Source organism: Phaethon aethereus, assembly GCF_964289735.1.
Source record: "Phaethon aethereus genome assembly, chromosome: 6".
In the NCBI taxonomy this organism is placed as follows: Eukaryota; Metazoa; Chordata; class Aves; order Phaethontiformes; family Phaethontidae; genus Phaethon; species Phaethon aethereus.
In genome coordinates, this window is record NC_138580.1 from 708538 (window position 1) to 729306 (window position 20769).

General features: G+C 42.1%; 1 protein-coding gene across 1 annotated transcript in view; it reads left to right on the plus strand.

Moving 5' to 3' along the window:
* CCDC148 (coiled-coil domain containing 148) overlaps positions 1-17223 on the plus strand; it is a gene marked incomplete at both ends in the record, with an annotated part of 62028 nt that extends 44805 nt beyond the window's left edge. Inside the window, 4 exons of the mRNA XM_082001159.1 lie at positions 5743-5861; positions 12241-12358; positions 14998-15138; positions 17077-17223. Of these exons, the coding sequence (XP_081857285.1) occupies positions 5743-5861; positions 12241-12358; positions 14998-15138; positions 17077-17223 (525 nt within the window). The remainder of the gene's footprint in view (positions 1-5742; positions 5862-12240; positions 12359-14997; positions 15139-17076) is intronic.
* Between the last annotated feature and the right edge of the window lie 3546 nt (positions 17224-20769).

Genomic DNA, 20769 nt, shown 5'->3' on the forward strand with positions numbered 1-20769 from the left:
TGAGATTTTGTGGTTTCTCCACCAGCACTGGAAACAGAGGTACAGAGAGAGGGGCAGCCCGTATTTAATGATGGTTTGCTGCTTAGGTTATGACAAACTTCGTTGCTGCTTTTCTTTTTGTTACAGCTTGTTCTGCTTTTTTGTCTTTACTCGCACCACGTTTATAGTGGCAGGTGGCTCTGAAACCACAAGGAAGGGAAGAGACTTGGTAAGGCTGTGTTGACCTAACCACCAGCAATGCTCAGTTTATCTGTAAATATTTCGGTTGTGCAAACTTTCCACTTTTCTGTGGCCTATGTGTAATGTCTCTATAGAACAGGCCTGCCTGTGCACAGATGGAATAGCAGCTGTTTGAGGTCAGCAGTCATATGTCTCATGTGAGTATATTACACCTTACCTTAAAAAGGGCAGCTAACCTTACACTGCAGATGCTTTCCTGGTGAATGTGCTGTGGCATGCAAGAAGAATATGTAAGGTATCTGTGATCGGTGTAAAAGAAATGCCCGCACTCTGCCTAGCTTGTAACCTAGGCAGGGTATGTCAAGTACTTCGAAACCCGAGAATGGGTAAAATTACATTAAATCTTAAATACCAATGCTACGTTTGCTCCGTGGGATTGCAGATCAGATTTTGTCCTATATATTCAAATATGGAATTTCAGAAATCTCCACTGGCCCCTAATTAGAGTTTATGGTAAAGCTTTCAGGCAATGTGGAATACAGGAGGTGAATAATTGCAAAAGAGAGTTTCATTTCATAAACATAAGTATTCCAAACAATATTAAATAAAAACATTATAAGAAATATGGTTCTAGCCATCCTTGTTTTCATGTTCTTCATGTGCAAAAATGGCCTATATAAAGAAATGATTGGCTTATAGGTTGGGAATTCTGGAATATTAGCACTCTTTGGAAGACCTGTTTTATTCTGAATCATAGTAGTTAAAGATCTTTCTGCACAAAGTCAATCATATAAAGAGGGTAGTATTTTGACTGCCATTTCAACTGAAATCTCCAAAAGAGGCTTAAGTTCAATACAGTTCAAGGGATCTTTTCCTATGTGAGATGATTCCGTAGGTGAAGTTCGTTGTAGGAAATTACCTGTACTTTGGGAGGTAGGATAAGATCTCGGACTTTCACAGGAGCTTTATGCATTTAGTTGTAAAATCAAACAGATTATTGAGGTATCATTTCAGTTGCTTTTATAATTAATTTTATAATAAACATTTTCTTAGATTATTTAAATTCTTAATATTTTCTTAGATTTTTTGTTTTTTCCTAAAGCTTCTGTTCTCTATTTTTCCAGCTGTATTTTAAATTTTAGAAACATAATGCTGTTTTGTTAGTGAATTACAAGTGGCAGCATTGTCATATGCTTCTGTCATCATAAACAGTCTTTTCAAAAATTCAGTCTTGATTTTGAAGGTAAACACTATCTTTGTTTTGCTGGAAGCAATAACTTCTAGTTAATTTTGTAGCTCTTCTCTTTCTATTTGTTATAGCAATTGCCAAGAAGTCTGTTAGGTCTAAGGCATGAGGGGGTATGAAGCACCATGCCATTCTCTGGCTAGTCTTTTGGTTTCTGATTTGGAAGTACATCATTATTTCTCTGTCCCAGCTTGTCTTTCTCTTCTGGTACCTGCACGTGGAATGGAAAAACAAAAAGTGGAAATGAAACAGTGAGAAGTACAACAAAGAGAAATTGCAAGAGTGCTAACCGTTGTAGATCTACCAGGTCATCCTAACTCTTCCTGGGGGGATAGAGAAGTACTTGGTATAATGCAGAAGAGAGAATATATGATACCTATTGGAGATGACGTGGTATGTGAGTTGTGTTATTATTACATGTTAATAACCGGAACAGGCAGGCTAGGTCAGCTTAACTTCAGTTAGGGCAAGAGACAGCAAGGTCAGGAATTACTGGAGGTCTTGCACCGAGGTGTGCTGGGGTTTTCCACGGGCAAAAAGACACAAGAAATGGCTGGAGCATCATGTTGCCAGTGAGCATAACTGATGCCTTTCATAGGCTGAGTTGAGGAATTGTGGTCACATCCAGTCACCTGACATAGGCTGAACTGTTCTACGTTATTAACATAGTACGGAGGAGCGCAGCACCCTGAATACGTTCCTCTGCCTCTGAACTTAGGTTCAGACACAGGTTCCTATGTCTAAACCCTTCCTCAAAATTAGTTGCTGAAATTAGGTAAACTAAAAGGCTTTTGTCCTAAAATATAATTTGTTTATTAGTGCTTATTAAAAAATCTTACTGATTTTGTGTGTCTGCTCCTTCTCTTTGTTTTTTCTACCCCGTGTTAACAGTCCTGGTCTGCATACCCTTTGGGTCGCTGTTAGCCTTCCGACGCGTGCCTGGTTTCACCAAGGCCTGAGCTGAAGTCAGCCCTAGCCCCTAGCACTGCCTTTTGCCGTCGGCAGCGGAGCTCCCGCGGGCGGCGGGGAGGAGGGCTGTGCTGGCACCGGCCGGCACCCGCTCAGCCCTGGCGTTGTCGCCAGCAGCGGCCATAACAATGGAGGCAACACCTACGACAGTTTCCCTCCCTCCCGCCGCCTTCCTCGTCCCCAGCCGTTCCTGCTGCTGCTGTGGTTTGGCAGCGTAGTGGCCCCTCCGCAGGGGCTCTCTCCGGGCAGGTGCCCGCTCTTTCCCGAAGCAGTGTGAACTTCCTGCGGCCGTCAGCAAGGAGCTCCGCCAGCCTTCCGCCCACGGCATGGCGCGCTGGCTCCACGGGGCTCCAAATCTGGCGTTGGCCAGAGTCAGCTGAAGCCTCCTACTTCTCGTGTTGGAGAGGCAGATTGCTCTCCAGCCGGCCTCTCCGTGACATTTGGGAATCTGTGAGCTTCTTATCAAACCCCTCATAAATTGTCGCTTCTCTATTTGAGTAGCCCCATCCTGTTCCTCCAGTGCCTGTGTCAGAACTTGTAGGAACCTTCGATCACTCCTGTTTCTCTGCTCTTTCCATCTGAAAAGGTTCCTTTCAAAGAGGGAGGGATCAGAACTGCACGTGGGACTATAAACGTATTTTCTGGTTTTTCCTATTCTTTTTGTACTGCGTCCCGACACCAGAGACATTTGATTTGCCTTTCGGCTGCTGCTGTGCACGGAGCTGACGCGTCACAGGAGGGGTTCAGGTGCCCTCTTGGCCAGCGGCACTCGAATCCGGGGTGTAGTGCTCGTCTGGCTGCGCCGGTCGTGGCACTCCGCGCTTTCTATTCCTCAGAGGATGGTTTCTTGGCCTTTGTGAAAGCTGCTGCGTGCCGTCGTCAGCTTTAACACAGCCTGCGGTCACTGGTGCCCGAAAGCCCGGCTTGGCGTCAGCCACGGGCCCTCGCTTGCCTGTAGCGACATCAGGAAACGCTGCTCTTGGGTTGCGGAGCCAGATTTGCAGGAGGACGTTCCCTGCATTTTGCTCTGCAAGCAGAACGGCTTTTTTCTGTTACAGGAAAGGCATTTGAAGTTCTGTGCCCCTACCAGGTGTCTGAAGTGAGGGAGGCCTGTCTCTGCCACAGTGACGGGCAACAGCTGCTTGTAACCGTCGCTGAAAAATGAAAGGGCCGAAGAGTTGTCTGTGCTGTGCTCGCCGCTGACCTGGCAGCCGGCCACAGCTCTTATCCTTTATACCTAACTGACCGCTTACTCAGCCTATGAAAGGCATCAGTTATGCTCACTGGCAACATGATGCTCCAGCCATTTCTTGTGTCTTTTTGCCCGTGGAAAACCCCAGCACACCTCGGTGCAAGACCTCCAGTAATTCCTGACCTTGCTGTCTCTTGCCCTAACTGAAGTTAAGCTGACCTAGCCTGCCTGTTCCGGTTATTAACATGTAATAATAACACAACTCCTTACTAGGAGCAGCCCTGCTGGATATCCAGCCATGGCAGCTGGGACTTGGTGAAAATTAATAGGAATAGTTACCTCAGAAGCAAAGTAAATACATTTGTATTTCAGCGATGTCTTACCTAGATAGGAATGGTTTTACTGATGCTGAGCGTACTGCGTGGGTTAGATGACCTCCTGAGATCCCCCCAAACCCTGTGTTGTAGTGGCCTCAGCGTTCGTGACCGGTACCTGAACAGGTTCACCTAACACTCGCTTAGGAATGCAAGTGTCGGGGTCACACTCCTGAACTTCAGTGTAATTCAGATGTTCTTGAAAATTGTATTAAAAAAAATTTGAAGTCAGCACTTCAATGATGAAGGTGATTCTTGTTCCTGTGTCTAAGAAAACTTGCTCTGTCAGCTTTCTGAGCTGGTTGGTTGCTCGTGAGGTTAGCTCAAGTCACCATTCGAAACTTTGGGAAGTGTACCACCACAGCAGTTTCCTTCTTAAGATAGCGTTAAAGTGTTGGTTGAGAGCCATCTCAACATGAGCCATCAGTGTGCCCAGGTGGCCAAGAAGGCCAAGAGCCTCCTGGCCTGTGTCACAATTAGTGTGGCCAGCAGGAGCCAGGCAGGGATCATGCCCCTGTACTCGGCACTGGTGGCACTGGCACCTCGAATCCTGTGTTCAGTGTTGGGCCCCTCACGACAAGAAGGACGTTGAGGTGCTGGAGCGTGTCCAGAGAAGGGCAGCGGAGCTGGGGAGGGGTCTGGAGCACAAGTCTGATGAGGAGCGGCTGAGGGAACTGGGGGTGTTCAGTCTGGAGAAGAGGAGGCTGAGGGGAGCCCTCATCGCTCTCTACAGCTACCTGAAAGGGGGTTGTGGTGAGGTGGATGTTGGTCTCTTCTCCCAAGTAACCAGCGACAGAACAAGAGGAAATGGCCTCAAGTTGCGCCGGGGGAGGTTTACACTGGATATGAGGAAAAATTTCTTCACTGAAAGGGTTGTCAAGCATTGGAACAGGCTGCTCAGGGTCACTGCTTGAGTCACCATCCCTGAAGGTGTTTAGAAGACATGTAGACATGGTGCTTAGGAACATGGTTTAGTGGTGGACTTGGCAGTGTTAGGTTTACGACTGGACTCGATGATCTTAAGGGTCTTTTCCAATCTAAATGATTCTATGATTTGTAACATATGTCATGGCAAGGTGGGAATTACAAGCTTTCTGCAAATTCCACCAGTTGTCTTTGAAGAACTGCCCTGGTTTTCAGAGCTGTATCTGATAAAATTTATTAAAATGAAGAATTCAGAGTTTCACTTCAGGAGTATTTACTTTAAATCTGAATTCCTCATTTTAATCTAAAAAACCTCATCTTCCCAGATAAGCTTTCCTGCTCAGGTTTCACTGTCTTGCTCGAGGCCTTTCTTTCTTACAGAAAAGCTTCATATTTACATGAGGACCACCCATATGCTTCTTCCTGTTCCTCAGCAGGCTCTCCACCTCAGCCAAAATGAACTGGGCTGGCGTGGATCCAGCCGTTTGAGCTAACTTAGGACATTTCAACTCAAGGATCATTCACTCCTTTGAGCAGCATAGCTTAAGGTTTTGATGGCAGAGTTGGAAAGCAAGGGCCAAATGAAAGTAGCAGTCTTTAGTTTGCAATTGAAAATTATATTCAAATTAGCATCAGCAGTCTGATTTTACTATTTCTGTTGAGGGCTTCCCACCCTCTTAGGGCACTTAACCTAGTAAATATTTTGTTAGCCCATACAGTTCTAAAACATAAATCTTACTCTAAAAAGATCAAAATTGGTTTTTCTTTAACTTAATGCTTTTCTTACTTTATTTGTTCTCACTACCTTGGCTTGTGAATGATTGTTATTTTGTTTACTGTGTTTGTTCAAACTCTAGGTGAAAAAGTACTGGGCTGAGAAACAGCTCAAGTGGCAAGAACAAGAAGAGAAAGATCTACAACGTCTGGAGGAATTAAGAAAATTAATGGCTGAACAAGCAGTTAAAGACAGAGAAAGGTAAAAGAAATTAAATGTGAATACCTATAGTATCAATAGGAACTTCTTATAAGCTAATTTGCTTTTATCTCCCAACTTTCTAAATTAGAGTAAATTGAGATAAGTAATTTCTTTTCTTCCTGTTTGGCAGTTACCCCAGTCTATACACCAAAGTTGCATCGTGATTGTACCCTGGAATCAACTTATTTGTTAGTTTGAATTAATTCATATCCATCAAAGTTTTAGACCTTTGTAAGTGCTAAACTGTTCTAATCATGATAGGGTACAAACATTAAAACCAGCTCCCTTCATGATTTTTTTAATTGTAGCTGGGTAATAAGACCTTCTACATTCCCACTTCACAAAATTATTTATAATCAGGTTTGGTTTGTTTGAGAGGCAAGCAAGAGGAGCACATTAAGCACTTAACAGCCTCAAAGATATTGATTATTCTTTTAGAGGGTCTTAAACTGCGCATCTAGTTGTATATGCTCTTCGCCTGTTTGGTGTAGTTTACGACTTCAGCCTGTTAACATTTGAATCCTTGCCAAGCCTTCATTGCAGATTGTGGCCTTTAGTGACCTGTTGAAGATCTAATTGATTTCATAGAGGGATTCCTCTGTCACAGAAGAGCATAAAACAACCTGTATGTAGTCTGATTGTAATTGCTCTCAAATCACAGGCTTACTTTTTTACACGGAGGGAACCACCAAATCGCGTGGACCAGAAATGTGATTAAAGTAGGGTTAAAGTACCATTGGCATTAGAATATTATACTTGGTCTTAAACATTCAGTGGGAAACACTACTTCGATCTTATTTTGTTATGATACATTGCTGACAGCTAAATTTAAATGTCTGTATCCTTATGCTACAAATATATCTCTACCTTTCCTTAAACATACTGCAATGATTTTTGCTCATAGCAAAAGAAACACACATACTTGAATTACTGAGTTTTCAGCAGAACCAGTCAGGAAAGAATTACTTTTCTTTAAACCTGTGTACTGCACTATGCCATACTGTTGGAGAATATTCTTTTCTTATGCTAATAAACATTGCAGAAGAAAATCTAAGGAAGTGGCACAGTTCATTGAGGAATGCAGGAGGGAAATAATCACACCTTTGGGTTATTATGAATCAAAAGTCAGTAAATGCTTAGCATTATGTTTCCCAGAATGGGCATACTGTACAAAATAAAACAGTTTAAAGAAAAATGCTTACTGTTTGTGAAGATTAATAATTCTTTGAAATTACTTAATGCTTTTCATCTTCAAAGCCTTCGGAACCATTAATCAAAGAAGGGCAGAGAGCTGTTACTGTTATTAGGTACCGTAGTGCTACAAGTATGGCATAAGGCATTTTGAAATATGTATTGTACTGAACTAAGGTAGACACACGGGCATAATGATTTCACGGTGCAGAACTGCATTCCTGTAGAGACTGATAATATTCTTACATGTTTCACCTGTTGCAGCACATAAATTGGGTTTGAGTCTTTGCAGAACTGATCATGAAAGATGGCACAGGCCAATACCACAGTTCTGATCTGACACGTTTTCAGGCTTTTTTGGGAAAGGAAAAGATTTTTGGATTGTGAGCTGACTGACTATTCCAAGTACAAGATACGGCCTGGATAGTACATAGAGTTTCTAATAGGTACAGTAAGATATTAAAAAATTGTCTGTTCTTATCCTGAATTGCTTTTTAAATTAATTTAAAATTAAGTAGTCAGGTTTATGAAAAAGAAAATTATTATCACAGAGTCACAGTGGTGCTCTATTCAGGTCTCATTTTGTACTTGCAAGATGCTAGCGTAGCCAGAGCTATGACCTGATCAAAGGAAAGGATTAAAGGCACCTGAAACTGGATGTAGAATTTCAAGTGACTAAGTCCGAATTTGCTTTCTACAACTCCTCTGCTTAGTGACTGTCTGACAGTGGAGACATTTAGCTGATTGGCCATTTCATTTTTTGGCCTGGAAATTCCAAGGTAGCTGCAGTTTTATGTTGCATGCGTGTCTTAGAACTGTTGTCTTCAGAGCAGCTGGCTACCCAGCACTTGCCTAAACCCCAGTGGGTTCAAGTTTATGTAAGTTCCCATAGATGTTGATCAAGTAAAAGGCGGCAAGAGTAGTGAGTTTAACACAAAATCCAAATAAGCAATGCTATCTGCATTCAGAAACATGGGGGAGGGGAAGAGGATTGTGCTGTGATTTCTGCTCCAAGCACAGTACCTATTCATTTTTTATCAAACAGTCATTTCATACAAAATTCCTAAAACAGTTTTTAAAAAAAATCACGGGAGCTGGGGTAAAAACCTAGGTCTGCCCAGATCCTGTCAAATCCCCCAACAAGTAGGCAAAAATCATACTCCTTTTTTGCTTTCTCCTACTCCCGTTCATTTTGTATTGTTTGCTGGTAATGGTCCGGCTATTAAAACGGACCGGAGGTGCCCCTAGACTGTTGTATATTCTTGCTGGTTGTGATGCTTGCTGGTAACACAGAAAATGCAGATTTGAACTCCTGCAGGCTAAGAACTCGAGACTAAAACTGTCTGGACAAGAGCTGGCAAGTATCATAAAAGGCCTGGGCTGGCCACATTTGAAAAGGAAAGCCGAGAGTTCTGATCCTTTTTTTAATAAAAAATAAAGGTTTAGTAGCTCCAGAGAGAGAAACGCTCCAGAACGCAGCAGGTACTAGATAAATGGTGGGCATTCTCCTCACTGGCATTCAGCAGCACTTAACCCCATGAAGCTGGGGGAGCCGGTGGGACTACTTGGGGCATAAGGAGTTAGTGCTGGGCAAGATACATTTGCATGTGGCCCGTTGGAAGTAGAGATGTAAGCAGAGATGTACATCTAGTGCAGCTGGTCCTTTACACGTACATAGGATCACACAATCAGCTGTTCTAAATGTCTTAGGTTAGGTCTAAATGCCTATGTCTTTAGGACACGGAATTATAAGCTCTCTTTTAATGTGGTATCAAGAACTAAGCTCTCTTTTAATGTGGTGTTGAGAACTAAAAACTGCATTGAAGTCTTATTGTGCTTCAAGAATTAGCATCCAAAAGGGCAGGTGTTTGTCCGTTGCTAACAGTCCACTTCTCCCTTTTTAACCTGTGCAGTGAACTTCAGTCGGGTCCTCCATCGGGTCCCTTAGGTACGGAGTGGATTGCGTGTACAGAAAATATTCTAAAAGAACATCCCCCCCCCAAAGCAATAGATTTTGCATTAAAGTTGCAGGGTGAGAATTAAATTGGCATGAAACTGTGCAAATACTGTCTCTCCCTACCTATCGAGAAGAAGATTGTCTCAGCCCTGTTCTCCAGCAAGGCAGTGAGTGGGAAACGTTCGCAGGGAATTAACCCAGCACCTGTGCCGCTGCCGGTCCTGGCCCTGAATTCGAAGGGCAGGGCTGGGAGGTCGGAAGGAAGGGATCGTTCTTTGCGAGAATCGTATCCCACCAACCGTCGGAAACAGCCGTGGCAGCGGTTTGCCATGCAGCTCCGTTCGTCACGCGCCGGGGTGAAGGGGCTGAGGTACCGCATCTCGCCCTTTCCCTCTTACTCTTCGGAGCGGTTCCTTGCTGGGAGTGTGTGCGGATAGCCTGTCCTCCCTCCCCTCTTGCCCCACCTCAAGGGATTTCCTTCCTGAAGCGCAGCTCTCATCAGCTCCCCTGAAGCCCACCCGCTCTCTCCAGTCGGTGCTTCACGTTGACGGGACACAGAACGGAAAGAATCCAGAAAAACTGTGGGCAAATAACTGGGTGTTAAAGCCACCCGCAACGTTGGGCAAACGAGAGGGCTGTGGGTGGGGACGATGCTCGCAGCAGCTTTGCTTCGAGCTTGTGCTGTTAGGTTTAAGAATGCCTTGGCGCTGAGGGCTGGGTTAGGCAGCACACCTCGACAGAGCCGCAGCGCTTTGCGGGCACTTGCAGCACGAATTAGCAAAGGATTTAGCCCATCGTTTTGTCATGGGAACCGGTGGCTGCTTCTGAAATGTTCAAATTAGTGCGTAAAGCACTTTCTGTCCCAGCTGCCTCGTGCCTTGGCGGCATTGTGCGTCGATTCAGCCCATCACTGGTGGAAACACAAGCAGACCTTAGCCACTAAGACAACGCTTTCTCCTGTTTATATGAGATTTATTCAGCTGATGACAGTGACCAGGATAAGTTGTGACATAGGGCAAAAAACCTATCTATATTATAACACAATTTTTTAAAGTCTTGCTAAAGCTTTCATAATAAACATAGTAGTTTATTATTTCCTATTGAATATTTATGAGACAGGGTCTGAAAGCAGAGTTTTAATGGAAATTATGCTTATCAAAAATTACATAAGCCTGTACTCGCAATACTTCAAAAAGGTAGCTTTACCTGAAACTAATCAGCTAAGCTCATTTTCCAGCTGGTGATCTATTAAAATTGTTACTTGCTGTGGTACTTAAAGTCAAAATTGAGCATTAAGACGTTTTAAGCTTTTTAAAATGAAGTTTACTTTGAAGAAATAGTAGCTAAAATATTACTAAGTATAATAGAGTGAAAGAGAATTAACAACTTTATTTGGATGTGGACACTGTGAAATCAAAGCTCACTGTAAACATTTAAAGCAGAGTATAAAAAGTATTGGAAGAATATGCCAAATTAGGAACACAATGTACGATTGAATATGTATTTACAAGGTTCTCTGCTTTCCCTGAGCGGAGATTTCTTAGCTCTGCCATTGCCCTCTGTCAATGAAACTTGATCTTTGTTAATACTGGCCTCGGCCTCTCCAGTATGAGCAAGACGATGACCTCCCTAGCATAACATATTCACGAAAAGATGGACCTTCTTCCGAGGGGCAACAAGTAAGTCCTGGCTCTGCCCTGGTTTGCCCTTCCATTACTTTGGCAACCAATTCCAGTCACTTACACCTCTGCAAACTGGGTTTGGAAATGCCATAAAACGTTTTCATTTAGCAATACTTTACATTCCTAGGTACATGAAAACTTCTGCAGTAGAGGCAAAGTATTTGAAATTAGACCTGGATGAATGCCCCTCAGTTTTCCTTCTTGGTAATTTACAGAAGTTTCCAGGGTGCTGAATTTCAGATTTGATAACATGGCGGGTTTAGGACATGTATCATAGTAGTCAGCTCAAGCAGAGTGAAAGGTTTTTAATAGAAAATAATTTTTTGTCATTTTTCAGAAAAATGTGAATATCTGCTTTTTATTACATTTTCTTCATATAAAAAGAAGATTAGGCTTTCTCCCTGGAACAAAATTACCTCTGAAGATTATTGTTGTAAGCATTCATCTGCCTAAACGGCAATGGCTACAGTAAGAAATGGAAAACCTCTCTGGGGCATCCTCAGGAGCTTTGGACCACTCTCTTGGGACAAATAGGTTTGTCCTAATAATTGTATCGATGCAGCGGTCTTTTCTAGCTGCCAACATATGTTTAGTTCTGATTTTTGCAGTTTATAGCACAAGTTATACACTCCTTTGAGCTTACTAAAATTTCGAGAGTAAGAAAATAAAAATACGTGTTTTACTGTAGTTGAAGCCGCTCTTGCTTCTCCATTTCTCTAAAGGTAAGTAAAATTTGAAGGGCAAAAGAAGGATAATTCTCTGAATGCAAACCATGGCGATAGCAACTCCCGTATAAGGACTAAAAGTGACATACCAAAGCATGCCCTGCAGTTTCTCAAGACAGAGTTTGGCAGTGGACTGAGGGTTATTAGGAAATACGGTCATGGTAGTACTATCGGGACTATAAAAACCTATTGGAAAGAGTTGACCAGCAAAAATAATGCCGTAGGTAAAGTTTCGGGATTATTTGGGCTAACCTCCAGTTTCTTTCCTTTTGAAGAAGGATGTAATTCTCAAGTTTTCTTGCTTCTTCCAGTTACAAGATTGGGAGTGATGAGTTTCTTGTAATGGAAAGGGTTATAGGAAAGAGTTCTTCTGCCATACACAGATGTCAGAGAACACTTCTACTTGGCAAAGAAAATGGGGAATAAGAACCAAGACTAACTATATAAAGTATGCTAGAGAAAATCTGCATTCTAGAAATGAAATCTGAAAGGTTAGCCAAACTGTTTAAAAAATAAATAAATAAACCAAAACCCACTACCAATAACAAACCCAAAACCAAATAAAAAAATACAACTCCACAAACCCACCTTCCCCAAAAACCCCAAACCAAAAAACTCCAACAAAAATAATGCATTCAAATGAAAAAGCTTTTTTTTTTGCATTTTTCAGGTGTTTTGATGAACCACTGTATTATTATTAGCTGGATATAGAAAACATTGGACTAGTTTTCAAACTGAAATATCATAATAGAAATTTAAAATTACTCTCGGCCAATGTTTTTTCCATTTGTACGTGTTATATTTGTACGTATGCTGTTTTGCAGGGTAAAATTTAGGCAAGCGTTACTGGAAAAACGGTTGCTGGAGAAAAAGGAGCTGGCCCTTCAAGAAGCACGTGAAGAAGCAGAAAAAGAGAAATGCCTCGAAGCACTCCGACAACAGGTGGGTTTATTTCCTGTATATAGCATTTTCTTGCACAGTAATCATACAAACACATACTGTCATATTATGTGAAAGATAAAAAGAACAATCGATCAAAAGCAAATAAATGAAGAAGTTAAACTGCACTTCTATTCTGACTTTAACCGTAATTCTGTCATGCTATAAATCCTATGTGCTTTGTAACTCTGACAATAGGAACTTTACGATGTTAAGTTGCACTGTTGGAGCTGTTGATATCTGAAAATAGATAGATACTGTTTTTTCTGGGTTGGATGTGATTTCTCTTTTTCTTTGATTTTTTGTTGGTTTTTTTTTTAATAATCCTAAGTCTGCCTCGAGTCTTAGGTAAGATTTATGAGTAATTTAAATTCTTTTTAAATTCTGAAAATCTACAGACCTTGGCTGACTTTTCTTCAGAGAGAGATTTAACTCTCTGTGAAACTTTGGTATGTTATTTTTAAAAGGACATCCCAGAAAATGCTTGCTAATGTTTGTCATAGTAAATGTAGTATTATTTTTTTTTTCTACTGTTGATTTTTGAAGGAGTAATTTTTACCATAATTTATATTTTTGTGTCTAATTGCCTTGTTTTTTCCTCCAAAGATTAAAAGGAAAAACCTGGAGTTCACATTCTTTACACTATAGGAACTGCGGCCTAAATGTGCAGCCAAAGGAAAACAAGGGAGGGAGAAGAGGTGCTCTTCAAACCCTTTTGATTTTGGATAATTTAAACAGCACTAATGCAGCATCCTTCTCCCCGGCACTACCCGTGATTAAAAATACAGTATTTGATGCAGCCTTGACCTCACCTTCAGCATGTCCTTTGGTTTCAGGATTAACCAACCCAGAGCAGTGTGCCTGCCAGTGAAATTCTTCCTTGGTCCCTCGTGGACTATTTGTGGCCTTATACGTGCTTTCACTTCAGCATTTAGTGTACAAAGTCAAGAAAAAAGAAGAATATAACAGAGGTCAAATACTCCAAGCCATCTTCTGTGGAAGAGCTGAGCATAACAGGAATAAATAAACCTAAGAGATCGTTGGTCTGTTATTTCAGTAATTTTTTAAACTCTTGAACTCAGGCTCATTTCCAGACAATAATGCTTTATTTTTAATACTCTGATTCAATTAAATATTTTACAGTATTAACAGTGTTATTTTAGGTTGTCAATGCATTTGTAATAGCTCTATTAGGCCTTTTCTAAGTTACTGGTTGAACTGCATGGTGGTTTTGCGTCAGATTTTACAAGAGGCTGGTTGAGAGCATGATCTGTTGATCTCTTCTGTCTGACCCAATTCTCCTACCAAAGTAGAAAACGCTTCTAGAACGGCCTTTAACCAGGATGGTAGTGTTCCCACTTCATTGCGTTTTTCTAACCAATATTTTATTATAATAATTTATTTTATCTATTCTCTGTGTTTCACACTAATGAAATACTGCTTCATAAAATACGCCCCGTGGTTGCACGTGGGGGAAACAAAAAAGATCTTTAGTAAAGTCATCCAGTCTGTATATTTTGACAGCCTGTAAATACAAAGATGACATTTTATTAGAGAGATGGAAAAAAAATTATCATCCACAATTTTCAATATTTTTTCTGGTTTTAGCCATTGAGATGGTGTCCTGACTTTGATTATTTGCTCATGCCTCTCTCTGTATTTTCCAAAGTAGTATGAGCCTCTATCTGAATATTTTAACAGAAAGAAAATAAGCAATGAAAGAAAGGTTGACTCTTGCATGATACAGTGTCTGAGAGAATCTTTGATACTGATCTAGCCACAGGAAATTAAACTGTTACAACAGACACACTCAAGAAAAAAAACAAAGGATTGTGTTGTTTGTGGCATATCACTCAATGGTTTTGCCCATAACTCTGTAAAAATTGTGAACTACCGATCTGAACAACTTTGCTTCCATCAGAAGAAAGAGAAGAAAGCCTGGATTTCCAGGAATTGTGAGTATTGCCAAATTGCGAGTTTGCTGGTTCCTTTTGGTTACTGGTTTTGAGTGTCAGAGCTCGTGTCAGTCTCTGCCTGAGAGCCGAGGATGCTGCTGCTTCTCTCTTACAGCATCGTTGCTGAGCTGGGGCCTCCTTCGCAGCCAGGACCGCACGCTGCTGTGGCAAAGCAAAGATCAGTAGTGCACATATTTGGGAAGTGCTGGTTTTCGCGTAAGCTTATTTCCTAGCAGGGGTATGACGAGGTAGCAGCATAAGCGCTCTCCTCATGGAAATGCCGCCCAGCTTTCAAGCTGATGTTTGCAAGGACTGACAGTGGGCATTCACAACATGCAGGTTTTTCTCTGTTAAGCCTGCCCACCTAGCAGGCCGTTCTCCACTTCACGGCAGTTCTGGGCATGCACAGTGCTGTATTAAGTCCAGCCAATTAAATTGTCTCCATTGGGAAACAGGAAAAAAAAATCTCCCTGATTATTTTTCTCTGTCAAAGTGGTTTTACTCTGGATTCAAGTTGTAAGCTTTACAACTTTTATATACGGATACAAGGTGGTTTAAGACAACTTTTGAAATTTTTAAACCAGGTAAACGATCGTGTTCTCAAAAGAAGTGGTATTGACAATAACCCTTTCTCACCTTAGGTCTACGTAGATAGAGTAATTGTTGCTTTCATATCATGTATTTCAGGTTGCCGTTGTTGCAAAAGTAGATCCAGCTAGAGCAGTGGCTGATACGGTGGCATCTAAAGCTCGGATGGGCATTGGAACCAAAGAAGAGTTTGATCTTCAGAAGCCACTGTTTAAGTTGCATACATACAGTGAACAGCAGGTAACCATCTGTAATCATACTGTACAGTTTATTGTATGCACATCATGATAGTCATATTAATAATATATCCTAAATAGCAATATCAACACTAGAATATAATATGTGTAAAAATAAAAATATTAGTGGTAGTAGGTGGGGTAATCTCTCTGACCCAGCGTAGATGCTGGAGGAGCACAAGAGTGGACCACAAAGGTCGGTTCAGGTCCAGTGTCTCCCTGAACAGCATCTCTCATTGCCACCACTGGAGAGAGGATACTGGGCTAAATGGGCCGTTGGGCAGTTCCTGTGTTTGCGAGGCATTTTGACGGATCTGTCTGCTGTTTTTTCATTTTAAAACTCACCCCTTTTACATTTTTATACAGTTATTTAAAAGAGTGCCTCCTTTTCACCCACTCCAGTTTAGTGTTGTACTAAGTATTTCAAGTGAATTGACTCAGCATAAAAGTTCTGACTGTATACAAAAGAGCTATGTCACAGGTAACTTAATTATGGGGTATTCTGTTTTCTTGGAAGATTATGCACAGCACAGATCTCTTCGTAAGCTGAAAATTAGTGTCTTGACTACCTTTACACTATTGCTGGATTGAAGGTCAGTTGGGATGTGGTATGCAAGGGCTAAAGGAGAAGAAATCAGTGAGATGTAAATGAAGTAAGAAACTTGAAGTAACTATACTCCTGTTTTCAGGTCACTCAGATTGCTGAGGACAGTGCTAGCTCAATTTCAAATGGAATTAAGCAACACAGGGGAGGATTTTTCAATTCCCTTACTGTTCCCCATCTGCTCAGTCTATGCATTTGAAATTATTCCCACTCTGGAATTTGAAAATTATGTTTACAGAAAGAGAAGTGCTATAATATAATTCTGTGGCATAAAAGCTTTCTTTTAGCACTGAATAGCTGAAATTTAATGATGCCTATAACTAAGCTTGTGCAGCACTTCCCATTTTGAGATATTTTAAAGCTGCTCAGTTTGGTAAAGAAGAGTCATGGTACAAGAGATGTAGGTTTTGCTTGGCTATTAAAATTTACCCAAATCTGACCAATGTGTGAGGTTCTGAAAAGCCTTGGCTTAAAAATGCTCTGAACATGTGTATTTGGGATTGACACCTGAAAGCTCCGAATATTCTTCCTGTTTCGACTCCAAGCAGGTTTTGGTACTGCTCAGCCTGCATTACGTGATCCCTGCTAAGCATATCAGCGTGCATCATCCCGGAGCTGCAGCGGTCATGGGTGACGTTCCCCAGGCTTGGTCCTCCCAGCAGCTCTGGGCTCTGTGGCAGGTGATGGTAGGACTGAAGGCAATGCGACGCTCATCTTGTAATTCCAGTGCTCCCCCACTATAGCCCATGGAAGAAGGATTTGAAAGAGGCTTACAAATTTTGTCAAATAACCTTTTGACAAATTTTAGAAGTAATTTCCCTGGGCACTAATTGTTGTTATGTAAAATGGAAGTGGCACTGCCATGTCATCACAAGGCAACGCTGTGAGAAAAATCATAAACGTGTTTGAAGCACTCAGATTCCATAGAAACAAACAGGAAGGGATTAAAATCTTGTGCTGAAAGCAGGGCTGTGCTGATGGGGAACATCAGAGAAGGCAGGAACTCTTCAGTGAGTAGTTTGAATTAAAAGACACTCGGTTTCTCATCTACCCTTTGAGTTTTGCTGAGGAATGACAAGCAGGGCTCTTTGTTAAAATAGTTTGTGATCATTAATATTAAAAAGGATAAAATCAAGACATGTGCAGTGAGATGAGACTTGTTCACTGTAGAGTTTCTCCGCTTTTGAAGGCTTTATTTTATGACCATAATTTTCTGACTGTCTTTTAAAACTTTTTAAATATATACAACCACAGATAACCTGTAAGATACACTGTGTATATGAGGAAAGTATTGTTTTGTTTCTATTTATCAATCATTCCTGTGGTTTCTTGTAACAGATCATTGCTGACCCTAGACTTCGTGTTGAGCTAGCTCTTCGAGAAGCTGGACTTCATAAAACACTTTATGCAAAAGAGATTTTACCAAAAATTCCTCCACTGAAGCTTCCAAGAAGAGATATGGAATCTACAGCTTTTAAAATGTAGAGCGCCTCTCATATCAGTAGAGAAGGTTCAGGGGTATTGTCTGACCTATAATGTCAAAACTTCAAGTAAATTTCCCTTAGGCTGTGTCAGAACTACTTGGTTCTCAGTGTTTGCGATCGTTCAAAAAAACTGTCTCATGCAGTGCTGCACTGGTTTACGCCTGCCTTGGTGAAGGGTTTATAGAGGTTTGGTGGGTGTAAGCTGTTGTGTAATTTCCCACGTCCCTTTCTACTGGGAGGTAGGATACCTGTACGTGGAAGACTCTCACAGACATTACAGGCCAATCTGATACACAGCATCCTGAGCAGGAACTCTTTTTTTTTTAATTGGCAGCATAAATCCAAAATAGCTTTGCAGAACAGTCACTTTAGATTATATTATGATACATGAATACGTCCCACAACTTTCATTCCAGGCTTCTTGATGATTTGATTCTTTTAATTATAAAATCTTCATTACCATGAATGTTTCTATTATTCCTTGATTATAATAAGAAGAAATTTAACCTTTGTCTATATTTAGAAACCAATTTGCTGCATCATATTTACTGCAAACCAGTCATGCAATTTCATATTGCAGATTAGTCTTTCAGTATAGATTATAAATAACATCTCAGATCTGGGATCTTCATTTTGCAGCTGAAACTACTGAATACAATTCTATTAAATGAAAGGGAAACTGATGTCATTTCTTTTTGTAACTGATGATATTTTCAAGCCTTACATAAGATAAGCGTAAAGTGTATATAAACAAGTTACAATTAGCAGCTTAACCAAAAATTTCTAATGACGATGAATACCAGAAAGATCTGAACAGCCATAGTTGTGTGTCTAGATGATGATAAGAACTTCATTAATGGGATGTCATAATGCCTCATAGGTGTGGACGGATCACATCCCTACAATGCCTTGTGAAACAGGCAGTAGCTCCTCCCTGTCGAAACGAGATGCTGAGGCTTGGGGCAGGTGAGCACCCGGCCGCTGTTCTCCCAGCGGAGCCCATGGCGCGGGTCCAGCAAACAAGAAGGGAGCAGCTTTACTGCGAGACACTACGTGCCGCCTCCCTCCACCGGCACAGACAACCGGCCCGCTTCTCTTGACGTGCGCAGCGACTCTGCACCAAACGTTTTGCAGTCGGAGATGAGCGATGTTAAGTTTTCACACCTCAAACTGATAATAACATCAGCAAAATCTTGTAGCGTAAGCCTGATCTCGGCAGGTGTCTCTGAGCTCTGCGGGAGGGAGAAGCACCCTCTGGCCTGGGTGTTCAAGGGTGCCAAGTCAGAAGCAGAGAGAAGCTCTAAGAAGGGTGCTGGAAAAGCAGGGGAAGAGCTGGTGCCACAGACTCCTGAGAGCAAGCAAAGTTTAAGACCGGGGGCAACGTAATCTGAGTATTGAAGCAAAGTTATTTTAGCGGGGGGAGAAATGCTACAGAGACTGCCCAAAAGCCGTGGGAGCTGTGTGTCTTCTGGATTTAGCTTTTGCATGTTTGTGCTAAAATTACAGTTCTGTGCATATTTGTGCATTTTATTTTGGGATCTTATTTGGGGTAACTCCTTATTTTTAAAAGACACTTGGCCAGCTTCACAACTTGCTGGATGTTCCTGCCAGGGAGACCAGCATTGCTTTTCTCCTCTGGAGACAAGATTAGCTTCGAGACTGCTTCCCAGAAACAGAAGATCCCAAACTTAAGGCAGTTGACCTTTTTTTTTCTCCTTGCCTTTAAAAGCAGGTCTACAAGATAATTTCAGTGGCGCAAAAATCTTTTCAGATTATAGTTATCGCCTCATCTTTTATATATACCAAGACATTTATGAAAAAAGTTTAAATGAAGCAGTCAGTTCTTTTTGAAATAAAGGGCACTGATTTTTAGGCAGTGTCTTGTGATTGTCTTCATGTCTGTTGTTTCTCAGGGAGTAGACTGAGTAGAAGTCTGCTTACATCGATGAGCCTGTGCCAACTCACTGCAATCATGACTCTGGGCTTCTAATTGATACGGAGAGGCCAGAATGAGGATTTTGAGAGGGATTTTCCGGTAACAGTGGAGCATGGAAAACACGCAGGTCAGTGAAACTGGCTTCAGGTACTTTGCGCAGCACAACCAGAGGCTGCTCTTGCCAGGGGAGCTCCTGCCTGGGCTACTCTCCCTGGCCTGGCCAAGCACCTCTCTTCCATGCTCCTGCGGGAAGGAGGTGGATGTTTCGCTTTACTTCGTCATCCTCACCTTAGCACTGCTCACGAGAGATGATCAAAACCCTTCAGGAAATGTTATAATGACATGAGTTTTCACGTTTCTGTAAGCTATGGCAGAGCGAACCTCACCTGCCGTATTAGGCTAAATGTTAAAGTATCACATGTCTTTTCCTGGAGGGGTTTTAAATTATGTTCACAGAGGACTTAAGGTACATTCCTATTAGTATAGAATTTTCTTAGGTGGACTTTGGACTTAGCAGAACCGAGTTTGAATGATAGGTTAGATTGCATGGTAATCACTGCAGTGATTTTGTTTCCGTTCTGGAAGGACACTGGCTCCTGTCCTGGGATTCCTCCCCCGTCAGGTTAATATTTGAACCTGAAAACTGCAACCTCAGCATGGAAACCAGGAACCAATCTGCTTTTCTTGTAAAAAAGTGGAGTTTGCTTTTTCACAGCAGCAAACCGAATGTAGCCCAGATCAAAGTGCTGGTTAAGTTGTTGAGTAGTTCAGAGGGACCATGAAAGGGGTCCCAGCACCGGGGCAGACCATCAGGGGAGCACCCTGGACGGCCACACTCCGCCGCCGGCCCCATGCCCCAGAAATGGATCTCTGCGGACAGGAGGAGGCGGCGTGGCAACGTGCAGTGGGGTGATGAGAGGGACGCCAAGAGAAACCTGCATATTTGGGAGGTAAATCAAGCTGTGCACAAGTGTTTGGAAATATTTCTGGGGTTAGAAGGGCCCCGAGGTTGCTGATGGAGCAGATTTTAGGATACGGACTGGAGAACGACTACTGCAGGACAGCCCCTCAGCATGTCTGTAAGTATCTTTACACTTACACGTTTCATGCTTTTAATATTAGCATCTTAAGTCCTCTCCCAGGTTTTTTGCTACGTTAAAATTTTGTTTACCAGAACTCTTAAATCCTGTAAGTTATTGTTCCAAAGGTGTTAAAATTCATTTGGAAGCAAGCTCATAAGTGAACCTTAAGAACTGGAAGAGATTTCAGTGGGAAATTCTTCAGGCTGTAGGTAACCCTCCACAAAAAACCCTCCACTCAACCCAGGGGCAGCTTAGTTTCTTACAGCTTGGGAGATGATTTTCTGGATCGTTGATGGTGTTGATAGCAGGTGAACGTGAAACATGCAGTCTCTGGCAGTTACTTGAAATTGGGTCAAGCTTATCAGGTCAAGGGTATATCAGTAATGTGTGGTCCCCATCCCTTTCCCTCTTGGGGGGCCCCATGTGCCCCGTGCCCGAACCTGCCGACCGTGCGACGGGGACGAAGCTGCTCCTGCTCGGCCAGGGACAGTCTGCGCCAGGTGGGCATCCTGCACGCCGGCCCGCCGTG